The following is a 15,324-nucleotide window of genomic DNA, read 5'->3' on the forward strand; positions in this document are numbered from 1 at the left end:
CAGGAACATTTGTTTGATTTTCCAATCATTAGTGGGGTCAAAGCAACGTTCAACCACAGTGGCAAGAAAATTTTGAAGGAGCAGGATGGAATTTTTTTCTTGAATGAACATATTTCTAATAGTGAATGTGGTTTTTGGTCGGGGAATTACATTAGCCACTTGCCGACTGGCCGCTATGTATTTACTGCGCCAACGTGGGCCTATTGCACATAACGTCGTACCTGTACGATATTTCAGTCAATAGCCACTATCAAGTGGCTGGAGTTGCATTCGTGCTTTGATCTGCTAGCAGGGATGTCAATCAGCGGGTCTGGCCAACCGGGATCATCTCTGGGAGAGGCAGAACGGCGATCTGCCTATGTAAACAAGGCAGATCGCCGTTCTCCAAGGGGACAAGATGGATATCTTGTGTTCCTGCTAAACAGGAACCCGGATCTCTGTCTTCCCCCAATCAATGCAACCCCCACACAGTTAGTAAGCACCCCCTACTGGCACACTTAACCCTTTGACCCCTGATGTTAACCCCTTTCCTGCCAGTGTCATTAGTACAGTGACAGTGCTTTTTTTTTTTTAGCAATTCACTGTATTAGTTTCACTGGTCCCCAAAAAGTGTCAGTTAGGGGTCCGATCTGTCTGCCGCAATGTTGCAGTCCTGCTAAAAATTGCTGATTGCCGCCATTACTAGTAAAATAAATAAATAAAAATTCCATTAAAATATTGCATTATTATAACTTGCAAACCAATATACACCTATTGGGGTTTTTTTAACCAAAAATATGTAGCAGAATACATATTGGTCTAAATTGATCGAAAAATTAGATTTTTACATTCTTTTTTAATTGGCTGTGCTCTATAGCAGAAAGTAAATAATATTGTTTTTTTTTTTTCAATATTGCTGCTCTTTTTTTTTTGTTTTTAGCGCAAAAAATAAAAACCGCAGAGGTGATCAAATACCACCAAAAGAAAGCTCTATTTGTGGGGAAAAAAGGACATCAATTTTAATCAGCATCGCACGACCGCACAATTGTAAGTTAACCACTTAAGGACCGCCCGCCGCAGTTTCACTGCGGCAGGTCGGCTCTGTCCCGCAAAATTACATATTCACCACAGGGAAAGCCGATCAGCGGGTCCGGCAGCCGTGATCGCCGCCAGGCACCCGCAATTGCTCCTCGTGGAGACAGAAGGGCGGTCTGCCGCTGTAAACGGCAGACCGCTGTTCTGTCAGTGATGAACACAGGGATTCTGTGTTCCTCTTATTTAGGAACACAGGTCTCTGTGTTCATGCAAAACATTTAACCCGTTGATTGCCCCTGGAGTTAACCCCTTCCCTGCCAGTGTCATTAGTACAGTAACAGTGCATATTTTTTGCACTGATTACTGTAGTAATGTCACTTGGCCCCCCAAAAGTGTCAAAAATGTCAGTTAGGTGTCCGATCTGTCCACCGCAATGTCGCAGTCCTGCTAAAAATTGCTGATCGCCGCCATTACTAGTAAAAAAATAACTAAAAAAAAAAATGACATAAATCTTTCCCCTAGTTTGTAGACACAATAACTTTCCTGACAGACTCCATGGCAGCATACGTATCGGGTTTGGCCCCGCCTCCAAACCTACCCATAGGACCTCACTCCCATAAATCTTTGCTCCTGTTCAGCACACGTGTTCTTTTTTTGTCCTCCAAAGGATTACCTGATATCCTACCTGAAGATGGATTCCGGGTGATGGATGGCTCTACCAGTCGGGTATGGAGCTCTCCAATAAGCCCCAGCTGCTGCGGGGTATGGAGTAGGGGCGAAGATGTATGCAGCCTTGGCCAAAAAGCCCAGCTGCTGCGGGTGGCCGGTACCCTAAGAATGAGATAAGTCCGGTGTGTGCATCCATCCCTGGTGATCTGCGGTCCGTGAGTACAAAGTCCTCCATGGCAGCTATTTTGTTTATATATTGCTTGCTTGTGCCTTTATGTCTTACCTGGTTTCTCCTGCCTTCCCTGGTGGCTAGTGGTCCGGGGCCGGTCAGCGATTCACTTCCTGACCGGCCTCCGGTGCGCGCTACTGCGCATGTGCGGCGCCTCGGGATCGAGGCTTGGTTCTCGCGCATGCGCAGTGTAAGCACGGCGCATGCGCAGTAAGCTGGCGTCGGTGGCGATCGCTGATGACGTCACCAGGCGCCATATTTAAACCCCAGAGCTGTCAGCAGTGTTGTGTTTGTACACACTGCTGATATTGGGTGTTACACATACGAAAATCGTTCGTTTTTGTGGTCATTCTGCTGTGCGCTGCCGCTCTGCCTACTATCCTTGGTTCCTGGTGAGTACTGGCCCCAGTTTGGGAGCAACCCCCCCCCCCCCCCCCCCCGCGCTTTGCTGGTTTTTCTGACATGCTGTCCGGCTCATTCTTGTAGGTCAGCATCAGAATGGAAGCTACCTTGCCCTCCGGTGGTCAGCCCGCCCCTAACAGGTATTTGGGGCTTCTTGGTGGGGTTGTGGGTTATAGGGGGTGGGGGTAGGAACTCAAGTGTTCCTAGCTTCCTGTCTGTGTCTTTCTGTTTTTTCTCTTGTTCACAGCCCTCCTCGTTCAGAGACTAGGCACTCTTCTCAAAGAAGTGAAAGGCGCTCAAGCTCTCGCCACCGGCACTCTACTGGAAAGTCCCGTTCGGGCTCACATCATCGTAAAGCGTCCACTTCAGCCAGCCACGCACAGAGACCTGACAAAGCAGGTTGCAGAGGCTGTGGCGCTAGTGTCCCGGAGAGGAAGCTTTTCTGTGACGGATGTTTCTCCCAGGCTGCGGGAGAAAGGGATACTTCTGATCAACGCATTGAGGCTTTGGTCAAGAGAGTGGTAAAGGACTCTTTGGCAGAGTTGGGTGTCAGTCGTTCTCAAGACACTGCAACGGCTTCCCCAAGCCCTTCCCCTGTAGCACTACAGGTACAGGAAGATTTCGAGTCGACCCACACAAGCCATCAGTCGATGCTCTTGTCGGGTAGCGACTCTGAAGATGAAGATCCCTGCTTGGGTTTTGAATATTCCTTGGTGCCTTCCCTGGTTAAGGCGGTCAGAGAGACCTTAAATTGGGAAGAGTCAGCTGTTCCCCCTCCCAAGCAGAAGAAGTACTTTAAACAGCTCAATAAGGAGCGTGTTAATTTTCCCTTCCTGGGAGAATTGGGTGAAATCATCTTAGAGGAGTGGAAAAAGGTGGAACGAAAGAATTCCTTAGTATCCAAGATGGCTAAACTTTACCCCTTCAAAGAGGATGACGTGAAACATCTTGAGTCTCCTCCCCTAGTTGACGCAGCAGTCATGAGACTGGTCAAGCACGTGACCCTTCCATTAGAGGATACGGTCTCATTTAAAGACCCGTTGGACCGAAGGATGGACTCTGATTTGAAGAGAATCTACCTTACAGCAGGTATGGCCTGTAAACCAGTCCTGGCTTTGGCTGCTCTATCCAAAGCCATGGAGTCTTGGGCTGATGTGGTAGACGAATCGGTCAGATCGGTTTCGGAGGAGGTGGCCAGAAGCGCTCCAATCCAGGAGCTTAGGCTGGGCGCGTCGTTCCTTGGGGAGGCTTCCATAGACTTGATCCGTCTATTGGCAAGAGTTATGCTGTCCTCGGTCACAGCTAAGAGAGCTCTTTGGCTCCGCCCTTGGGTTGCGGATCCGGCATCAAAGCAAGTTTGGTGCCGTATTCCCTTTGAGGGGTCCTCCCTTTTTGGGAATAAACTTGACGAGGCCATAACCCGGGCTACAGGCGGTAAGTCTGGGTTTCTTCCCCAGGATCGGCGCCAGTTCAATGTCAAGAAAGGACAGCCTACCAGAAAATTTGTGCCTGACCGGGCCAGGGAAGCTCGTTCTTATAGACCTGGTCGGGAGTTCAACCGGAACTGGAGATCAAGACAGTCTTCCAGGAAGACGACAAAGAACGTCTCCTCGGGGGACCGTGAGCCCACTAAGTCCTTTTGAAGGTGGGCCCGCTCAGACGTGTCGGGTGGGTGCGCGTCTACGCTCCTTCCGACATGTCTGGGCGGCTTCGATTCAGGACCCCTGGGCCGTCAGGACGGTGTCTTCAGGCCACAAGTGGGTCTTCAAGGAGAGGCCAGGCTCAAGGTTCTTGCCTACTGCCATACCATGCCTAGAAGAAAGGCGTCAGATTTTGTTTTCTTACGTCGAAGCTCTCATTGCTCAAGGGGCTGTCATCTCCATTCCAGAGTCCGAGCGAGGCCAAGGAATATATTCTCCGCTCTTTCTGGTCCAAAAGAAGAACGGATCATGGAGACCAGTAATAGATTTGACCTTCTTGAACAAATTCATAAAAAAAGAAAGGTTCAAAATGGAGACCCTGTTGTCCATACAGCAGTCAGTCCAGCCGACAGATTGGATGGTGTCCATCGACTTGAAAGACGCCTACTTTCATGTCCCTGTGGACGAAGATTTTCAAAGGTTTCTCCGGTTCGAAGTGGGAGGATTACATCTTCAGTTTATCTGTCTCCCATTCGGGCTCTCAACATCTCCACGGACCTTTTCAAAAATCTTATTGGCCGTGGTAGCCCTACTGAGATTGAAAGGTATCCGTCTTCACCACTATTTGGACGATCTACTCCTGTTGTCCCAAGACAGAGATCAACTATTAGTTCATCTGGAGCAGGTCGTGTCCACTCTCCAGAAGTTTGGTTGGTTACTCAACAAGGAGAAGAGTCACCTGATTCCAACTCAGTCCCTGATCTACTTGGGCGCTCTGTTCGACACAGAGAAGGCGACTATCTCTCTTCCAGAGGAAAAGATAGGGACTCTTCGAGACAGGATTCGCTTTGCCCTCTCATCCTCTCATCTTCAGGCACGTCAATGCCTGAAGGTGATCGGGACTATGGTCGCAGTAGTCCCCATGGTGAAGTGGGCCCTGTGGAGGATGAGACCCTTTCAGAAGGGATTCCTTCAGCAAGGGGATACGTGGCATCTGGATCAACGCATCTTCTTAACCCCTTCAATGAGAGCGAGTCTCCCCTGGTGGTTATGCAGAGACCACCTGCTGAACTGCCACTCTCTGAAGCCAGCTCCGTAGGTAGTGGTTACCTCGGACGCCAGCAACATAGGCTGGGGTGCCCACTGTCTGTCGGAGGTGGCACAGGGCAGGTGGGAGTTTTCCACTCGAGGAATAGTATCCAACATACTAGAACTCCGAGCAGCATTCCAAGCTCTTCGAGCATTTGCTCACCTGACAAAAGACCAACCTGTCATGCTGCGCCTGGACAACACCTCAGCAGTGGCATACATCAGGAAACAAGGGGGAACACGCAGCTGGTCCCTATTGAGAGAAGTGGAGCCGATTATGTCCTGGGCACAGAAAAATCTCTCGAATCTTTCAGCGGTTTATGTTCCAGGAGTCCAGAATGTCAAAGCAGACTTCTTGTCCAGAGTGGATCTGGACAACAACGAGTGGTCCCTTCACACGGAAACGTTCAACTGGATCCTAACATTGGGGTTTTCTCCAGAGGTAGACCTCTTCGCCTCCCCCTGCAATCACAAACTGCCGAAGTACTACTCAAGATTCAGAGATCCACAAGCATCAGGGATAGATGCACTCTCGGATCAGTGGAGATTCCACAGGGCATACGCCTTCCCACCAATTCCGATTGTGTTGCAGTTCCTTCGGAGACTCAGGTCGGAGCCAGTGGAGGTAGTGGCGGTGATTCCCTTCTGGCCGAACAGGCCATGGTTTCCCCTTCTGACGCTACTCAGTGTCCAAGACCCAATTCCGCTACCCTTCAGACCGGATCTGTTGTCCCAGGGGTCTGTGCTCCATCCGTGCCCAGACCGTTTACATCTCAGGGTCTGGATGTTGAGAGGAGGAGGTTACAGGCTTTAGGCTGTCCAGAAACGGCAATCTCGACATTACTTAGTGCTAGAAGAAGCTCAACGAACAGGGTGTATCAGAGAATCTGGGAAAAATTTTCTGCACAACTGAATACAAGGCCTGATCCTCAATCTTCAATTAAGATCCAGGATGTATTGAGCTTTCTCCAATCAGGACTGGATTTGCCTCTATCAGTGAGTTCGCTCAGAGTCCAGGTCTCGGCTATTTCCGCTTTTACAGGGATCTCCTGGGCCACTCATGCCCTAATTCGTCAGTTCTTCCAAGGGGCAGTGAGAATCAGACCTCAGAGAAAACCCAGGTTTCCCAAGTGGGATCTGCCACTAGTTCTGGATTTCCTGGCGTGTCAGATTCAGGACATGTCTGATTCCTTGACCATAAGAGAGCTTACACTGATAACAGTGTTTCTAGTAGCTATAACCTCAGCAAAGAGAGTGTCGGAAATTGGGTCCTTTGGGACACAAGAGCCTTTCTTAACCTTTTTTCCTGACAGAGTGGTGCTCATCCCCATGCTGGATGCGAGACCAAAAAGGACTTCTGTCTTCCATGAAAACATAGAAACAGTATTACCAACCTTTAGACAGGAGGAGGAAGAATCTTCGGTTCATCCGCTGGATGTTGGAGTGTGTATTAAGAAATATTTAGATGCCACTTCCTCTTTCAGAAAATCAGAACATCTCTTTGTTACCTTCTATGGAAAAAACAAAGGTTCAAGAGCCTCGACGAGATCCATTTCCTCTTGGATCATCCAGACCATCCAGTGGGCTTATAGGGCTAAGGGCTTGACCCCTCCAGCAGTAGTTACAGCTCATTCGACGCGGAGCATCTCTACCTCCTGGGCAGTATCCAGACATGTGGCTCCTGAAGTCATTTGCAGAGCAGCGTCGTGGTCCTCTATTAACACTTTCTTATCCCATTACTGTGTTGAGCCAGCGGCTCTTTCTTCTGTGAATTTCGGTTTGCAAGTCCTGTCTGTTTGACAAAATGCATTAAACTTTTCTGTTCAGCACCTGCCCACCCTGTGTGTACGGCGAGTTATTTCCCGATACGTATGCTGCCATGGAGTCTGTCAGGAAAACGGAAAATTTATATCAAATACTTACCGTAATTTTCCTTTCCTGATGGACTCCATGGCAGCAGGAGTTCCCTCCCGGATTTCTGTGGAGGATAGTTACAGAACACGTGTGCTGAACAGGAGCAAAGATTTATGGGAGTGAGGTCCTATGGGTAGGTTTGGAGGCGGGGCCAAACCCGATACGTATGCTGCCATGGAGTCCATCAGGAAAGGAAAATTACGGTAAGTATTTGATATAAATTTTCCGTTTTTCCATAAACCAATCAATATGCACTTATTGGGAATTTTTTTTTTGCCAAAAATATGTAGTAGAATACAAATTGGCTTAAAATGATGAAAAAATTAAATTTTTAATTTTTTTTATTGGGAATGTAATATAGCAGAAATTAAAAAATATTGTTTTCTTTTCAGAATTGTCGCTCTTTTTTTGTTTATAGTGCAAAAAGTAAAAATCGCACAGTTGATCAAATCCCACCAAAAGAAAGCTCTATTTGTAGAAAAAAGGACATCAATTTTATTTGGGTACAGCGTCGCACGACCCCGCAATTGTCTGTTAAAGTAACGCAGTGCCGAATCGCAAAAAATGGCCTGGTCATTAAGGGGGTAAAACCTTCCGGTCCAGAATTGGGTAGAGTAACACAGTGCTGCATCACAAAAAAATGGCCTGGTCATTAATTCCGAAATCGAATGTTAAGAACTAACTAAATTTTGAAGTAGTTTTGAATAACATTTGTCAAAGTACTGAATACTTTTCATGTGAATTTTCTTACAAATTTTGTTTGAACGTTTTTTCAAAAATATAGTAGTGTATGGTCAGCATAAGAGGGAACTTGCCTGCTAATAAATATGGGTGCTCCCATTGCAAAGGTATTGAACCAATTATATTAGGTCACCACAGGGTGGCACTGTGGACACAACTAATAGAATGTACCTTGTTCTATGAATACTAGTATTGCAGTGGTCTCCAAACCGCGGCCCAGGGGCCCAATGTGGCCCTTTGCATGCCTTTATCTGACCCTTTGAGCACCATTTCCCCTGCTAACACCATCAGCGAGGCACTGTTCCTCCCATTGAAACCAATGATGGGGCATTTTAATTTCTACTCTCACTGGCCATAGTCCGACCCCCTGAAGTCTGAAGCAGAATACACTGGCCCTTTGGTTTGGAGACCCCTGTTGTATCTTTTTGAAAGAGAGGAAATGCACTTGAATGGCACCACACAAAGAAATCGTTAAAATTTAGACAATCTTATATTTTTTCATACACAAAAACAAAATAATTAAATTTGTTAATAGAAATGGTATATTTTTATTAACATTTTTAGTGCAGATTCACACTATGGCGACCTGTGAGGCGACCTGGTCGCCTCACAGGTCGCCGCAGGTCGCCTCCCATAGGGAAGCTGCGGACCCGTTCTAATAGGAGCGACACAAGTCGCTCCGACCTAGAAAAAGGGTCCGGAGCTTCTTTGGGGCGACCCGGAGGCGACCGCCATAGACTTCAATGTTATGAAGTCCGTGGCGGCCGCTACGAGGTCGCGGCACGCTGCTCGCACCGCAACCTCCGAGGTAGCATCGCTGCAATGTGAACCGGCGCTTAATCCTTCGTTTTTTTGTTGATTAAAAAAAATAAAATATTGTTTACACTTAAACTATTTGATTGTGTGGTGCCATTAAAGTCCATTTCCTACATTGCAAAGTTATGATTAGACATTCGATAACGTTAGGAAAGAATTTACATATATTTTGCTTACCTTCATCAGTTAGTATTTTGTCAATTTTGAATTGGATCTGTAAATTAGGAAGAAAGAAAAAGTATTGTTTAGACTTCAATCAATAAAGTCATCAAATCTCTAATATAATATTTAAAAAAAAACACCCAAATGAGGTAAAAAAATATATAATATATATATGTATATGTATATGTATATGTATATATATATATATATATATATACAGTGGGTACGGAAAGTATTCAGACCCCCCTTACATTTTTCACTCTTTGTTATATTGCAGCCATTTGCTAAAATCATTTAGGTTCATTCTTCTTCCTCATGAATGTACACATAGCACCCCATACTGACAGAAAAACACAGAATTGTTGACATTGTTGCAGATTTATTAAAAAAGAAAAACTGAAATATCACATGGTCCTAAGTATTCAGACCCTTTGCTGTGACACTCATATATTTAATTCAGGTGCTTTCCATTTCTTCTGATCATCCTTGAGATGGTTCTACACCTTCATTTGAGTCCAGCTGTGTTTGATTATACTGATTGGACTTGATTAGGAAAGCCACACACCTGTCTATATAAGACCTTCCAGATCACAATGCATGTCAGAGCAAATGAGAATCATGAGGTCAAAGGAACTGCCTGAAGAGCTCAGAGACAGAATTGTGGCAAGGCACAGATCTGGCCAAGGTTACAAAAAGATTTCTGCTGCACTTAAGGTTCCTAAGAGCACAGTGGCCTCCATAATCCTCAAATGGAAGACGTTTGGGACGACCAGAACCCTTCCTAGAGCTGGCCGTCCGGCCAAACTGAGCTATCGGGGGAGAAGAGCCTTGGTGAGAGAGGTAAAGAAGAACCCAAAGATCACTGTGGCTGAGCTCCAGAGATGCAGTCAGGAGATGGGAGAAAGTTGTAGAAATTCAACCATCACTGCAGCCCTCCACCAGTCGGGGATTTATGGCAGAGTGGCCCGACGGAAGCCTCTCCTCAGTGTAAGACACACGAAAGCCCGCATGGAGTTTGCTAAAAAAACACCTGAAGGACTCCAAGATGGTGAGAAATAAGATTCTCTGGTCTGATGAGACCAAAATAGAACTTTTTGGCCTTAATTCTAAGCGGTATGTGTGGAGAAAACCAGGCACTGCTCATCACCTGTCCAATACAGTCCCAACAGTGAAGCATGGTGGGGGCAGCATCATGCTGTGGGGGGGTTTTTCAGCTGCAGGGACAGGACGACTGGTTGCAATCGAGGGCAAGATGAATGCGGCCAAGTACAGGGATATCCTGGACAAAAACCTTCTCCAGAGTGCTCTGGACCTCAGACTGGGCCGAAGGTTTACCTTCCAACAAGACAATGACCCTAAGCACACAGCTAAAATAACGAAGGAGTGGCTTCACAACAACTCCGTGACTGTTCTTGAATGGCCCAGCCAGAGACCTGACTTAAACCCAATTGAGCATCTCTGGAGAGACCTAAAAATGGCTGTCCACCAACGTTTACCATCCAACCTGACAGAACTGGAGAGGATCTGCAAGGAGGAATGGCAGAGGATCCCCAAATCCAGGTGTGAAAGACTTGTTGCATCTTTCCCAAAAAGACTCCTGGCTGTATTAGATCAAAAGGGGGCTTCTACTAAATACTGAGCAAAGGGTCTGAATACTTAGGACCATGTGATATTTCAGTTTTTCTTTTTTAATAAATCTGCAACAATGTCAACAATTCTGTGTTTTTCTGTCAGTATGGGGTGCTATGTGTACATTCATGAGGAAGAAGAATGAACCTAAACGATTTTAGCAAATGGCTGCAATATAACAAAGAGTGAAACATTTAAGGGGGTCTGAATACTTTCCGTACCCACTGTATATACACATACACACACACACACATACATATATATATATATATATATATATATATATATATATATATAAAACTTAATTTCCTTAATTTTTTTTTTCAGTGGGATACTTTTAATTTCATTTTTATATTCCATGGGATTTTTTGCATTAATGGGCAACACGTAATGATATGTAATATTGGGAATGTGAATTATTTTGTAGCATAGGATTAGTTCCTAGTTAACAGATGCCCAGGGGCTGACTGGCAACTTTTGGCCCAGGGGGCAAGTACAAACCAGAGGCCCATGGTGCAGCGACTCGGCCCACCCTGCCACTCCCCCTCTTCCCCACCTCCTCCTGACTCCCATTTCAGGCTGAAGCTCCACTCCAGGTACTCTCCACTCAGCGGCCGAAACCAGGTTCCTGACCTGGCCAGCAGGGGGCAGTTGGGGGGAGCTGGGACAGCTCGGTTTGGGCTCCAGTGGGGCATGGAACCGGCCTCTTCTCAGACACAGTTTACACCATCAATGCTGGGGGGGGGGGCTGCGCTTTTCTTCAACCAGCACTCAGTAAGTCAGCAGTGGGGACTTCTTACTTTTATTCACCAGGAATCCTTTAGGCATGTCTGTGGCAGAAGCGGTGCAGCCTTTTTACGGGGCATCAGAGTGGCCCAGGGGGCAATTGCCCCCCTGCCCCCTGGCCCAGTCCTCCCCTGCAGATGCCTGATGGTAAGTGTTGCGTTATGCTATATTTAAACGTGTGGCTAAATTGCCGCACCTCTGAAAAGCAATCTGTGTTCAGATCACTTTCCAGAGACATTTGATAGGAGGCGAGGAAGCGATATGACGCCTCCTCACCGCCTGTTTTAACCCCATAAATGCTTTACCAACGTGGCCAGACCACATCGATTGTACGCGTTTGCGGGGCATTTGAGGTGCATTCCCTTTCACTTGAACGGGTCACATTCCACAGCGATACTGCCAGCCGAATGCAACAATAAGGGGGATCGTTTTTGTTGTGCAAAGCAAAGTATTGCGACCATGGCGTGTAAACACCCCTTTCCACTGCCTTTGCAGCTTAAGGCCCCTTTTAACATTTGGACCACATTTGCATGTTTTAAAAATCCATGCATTTCTAATGTGTTTTAAGCATTTTTGGAACATTGCAGTGGTTCTGATTCTTTCATGCATGCAAAAATTCCTTATAAATATGCTTAGTTTTTAATTTCTATATGCATGGGCGTCCGCAGAACTTTTTTAAGGGGAGGACATCATTTATGGTCACCCATGCTCCGCCCCTTTTTGCCCCCATAGATCCCCTTTAGAGCAGACCAGGCCAGGGTCCCCCATAGATCCCCCTTTAGAGCAGGCCAAGGTCCCTATAGATCCCTCTTTAGTCTTACCTTTTCACCTATATTCCCCGTGCTACCAGGTTTTCGTGCACCACCAGGTACTCCAGGCTCTTCCTGCAAAGAATATATATATATTTAGCCAATATGAGCAAGCCAAGATCCCCATAGATCCCCCTTTAGAGCAGGCCAGGTCCCCATAGATCCTCCTTCAGAGCAGGTCAGGCCAGGGTCCCCCATAGATCCCCTTTAAAGCAGGGTCTCCATAGATCCCCCTTTAGAGCAGGCCAGGGTCCCCCATAGATCCCCTTCAGAGCAGGTCAGGCCAGGGTCCCCCATAGATCCCCTTTAGAGCAGGGTCCACATAGATCCCCCTTTAGAGCAGGCCAGGCCAGGGTCCCCCATAGATCCTCCTTCAGAGCAGGCCAGGCCAGGGTCCCCCATAGATCCCCTTTAGAGCAGGGTCTCCATAGATCCCCCTTTAGAGCAGGCCAGGGTCCCCCATAGATCTACTTCAGAGCAGGTCAGGCCAGGGTCCCCCATAGATCCCCTTTAGAGCAGGGTCTCCATAGATCCCCCTTTAGAGTAGGCCAGGCCAGGCCAGGGTCTCCATAGATTTCCCTCTTAGAGCTGGCCAGTTCATTTCCGGGGGGGCACCTGCCTCCCCTTGCCTCTCCTTGCGGACGCCCATGTCTATATATAGCCCCCTCCTAGAAAGGGGGGGGGCAGCTTTATTGTTAATTTCTGCCTAAATTAATAAATTAACTACAACACATTTCCCTGGGGCCCTATCACATCAACAGAAGGGCCCAGGTGGGAGCAGAGGAGGGACTTTTTTTCTTTCATTTTCAGGGTGTAGGCGGATAAAGTCAGTGCCGTTGTTTGGGGAGGGGGGGTAGAGATGGGATCATTGGAGGGCCCTGTAAGGAAGGCTGTACAGGGCACCATGATTTCTAACAGCAGCCCTGGTAATAAGTGCAGCTATGTTTAATTGTTCAATGTTCTGGTCTTATAGGTGTGCACAGCCAGGGGGTGTGCCAGGTGTGCCTGGGCACACCCTAATCACTAAGTGCGGTGCAGATTCCCCCTATTGCCTGGGCTTCCCCCTGTGTTGCCTCCATCTGCTCTCACAGTGCTGCTGGCTTCCCTCCTGTCCTCTAAGTTGCTGCGGGGGGATGTTTCAGGATGGAGAGCGGGGGAAGGGGCTAGTAAATATGTCATTTACTGCCCCCTTCCTTTTCTAAATGAACACACTCCCTCACTGTGTGCATTCATAACTGAAGCATAGTAAACAGGAGACTTTCTCATACAAGTACATGGTACAGTAGGCACATATCAGGACTATGAAGTGTTGGGGTAACATATTCTTTAACCACTTCAGCCCCAGAAGGTTTTACCCCCTTAATGACCAGGCCATTTTTGCGATTCGGCACTGCGTTACTTTAACTGACAATTGCGCAGTCGTGCGACGCTGTACCTAAATAAAATTTATGTCTTTTTTCCCCACAAACAGAGCTTTCTTTTGGTGGTATTTGATCACCTGTGCGGGTTTTGTTTTTTTACGCTATAAACAAAAAAAGAACCACAATTTTGAAAAAAAAAACAATAATTTTTAATAAAATAAAATATTTTTTCAATAAAAAATAAATATATAAAATCGCACAGGTGATCAAATACCACCAAAAGAAAGCTCTGTTTGTGGGAAACAAAGGACATCAATTTTATTTGGGTACAGTGTCGCACGACTGAGCAATTGTCTGTTAAACTAACGCAGTGCCGAATCGCAAAAAATGGCCTGGTCATTAAGGGGGCAAATCTTACGGTCCAGAAGTGGTTAATACCAAAGAAAAGGTGACAAGTGGTACATACAGAGGACAGTAAAGTCTCTTACTCTGTCAATGACACAGCTGCAAGCCCCTAAACTGGGTTCCCGTTTATCTGTAGGGTCCATGGTCAATGGCACTTCCTCTTCACAGCCGGGGTCGGTCATACCACCATGATTACTTTTACTAACTTTAATAAAGTTCTCTTTATCTTGCTGTCCCAGGGGGGAGTTCTCCTGAAATAAAAAGATCTGTGGTTATAAATTATAAAAAAAAGTTAAAGCCTAACTCCAGCTCAAACCCTTTTCTCTTCCTGTTCTTTCTGACACCCATCACCTGGATAGGATGTGAGGGGACATCGAGGTCCTGGTGGCAAAGACAGCAATAAATTCCTTGGGAATAGGTTGCAATGATGGGCACTGATGAGGCGGCACTAGTGGGCACTGATCAGGAAGCACTGATGGGGCTGCACTATGGGGTGGCACTGATGGACACTGACAGGCACAGATAGGTGGCACAGAGGCGGCACTGATGGACACTGACAGGTGGCATTGATGGGCACTGATAGGCGGCACTGATGGGCACTGGTAGGCAGCACTCATAAGTGACACTGATGATGAGGCACTGACTGGCAGCACTGATGGGCACTGATAGGGGGTACCAGTGCTGTATCTTGGCCTAGGCCGACAAGGCCCAGGCCTAGGGCGGCACTTTGCAGGGGGGCAGCAAAAAAGCTGCCCCCTGATGGCCACTGATGAGGCTGCACTAATATGCTGCACTGATGGGCAGTAATGAGGCTGCACTGATGGGCACTGATGAGGCTGAACTTATGAGAATTGATGAGGCTGAACTGATGGGCACTGATGAGGCTAAAGTTATGGGAACTGAGGAGGCTGAACTTATGGGAACTGATGGGCACTGATGAGGCTAAACTTATGGGAACTGATGAGGCTGAACTGATGGGAACTGATGAGGCTGAACTGATGGGTACTGATGAGGCTGAACTTATGGGAAATGATGAGGCTGAACTGATGGGCACTGATGAGGCTAAACTTATGGGCACTGATGAGCCTGAACTTATGGGCACTGATGAGGCTAAATTTATGGGAACTGATGAGGCTGAACTGATGGGCACTGATGAGGCTGAACTTATGGGAACTGATGAGGCTAAATTTATGGGAACTGATGAGGCTAAACTTATGGGAACTGATGAGGCTGAACTGATGGACACTGATGAGGCTGAACTGATGGACACTGATGAGGCTGAACTTATGGGAACTGATGAGGCTGAACTTATGGGAACTGATGAGGCTGAACTTATGGGAACTGATGAGGCTGAACTGATGGGCACTGATGAGGCTGAACTGATGGGCACTGATGAGGCTAAACGTATGGGAACTGATGAGGCTGCACTGATGGGCACTCATAGACTGTGGTTATGGTCTGTGGTTTACAGATGATAGGGCGGATCATAAACAGGAAAGGGTGTGGCCTTTACAGGAAGGGGTGGTTCATATTCAAATTAGGGGGTGCCCAAGTTTAGTCAGGCCTAGTGCAGCACAAAACCTAAATACACTACTGGGTGGCACTAGTGGGCACTGATTAGCCGCACTGATGTGCACTGTGTCCCTCTAACAGAATCC

General features: G+C 47.1%; 1 protein-coding gene across 1 annotated transcript in view; it reads right to left on the reverse strand.

Moving 5' to 3' along the window:
- LOC309565581 (uncharacterized protein) overlaps positions 1-15,324 on the reverse strand; it is a gene marked incomplete at its 5' end in the record, with an annotated part of 32,846 nt that overhangs the window by 721 nt on the left and 16,801 nt on the right. The window contains 2 exons of the mRNA XM_082270535.1: positions 8,692-8,728; positions 13,750-13,917. Coding sequence (XP_082126661.1) covers positions 8,692-8,728; positions 13,750-13,917 — 205 coding nt within the window. The remainder of the gene's footprint in view (positions 1-8,691; positions 8,729-13,749; positions 13,918-15,324) is intronic.

The sequence above is a fragment of the Pelophylax lessonae genome (genome assembly GCF_965119305.1).
Source record: "Pelophylax lessonae genome assembly, chromosome: 10".
NCBI classification, from domain to species: domain Eukaryota; kingdom Metazoa; phylum Chordata; class Amphibia; order Anura; family Ranidae; genus Pelophylax; species Pelophylax lessonae.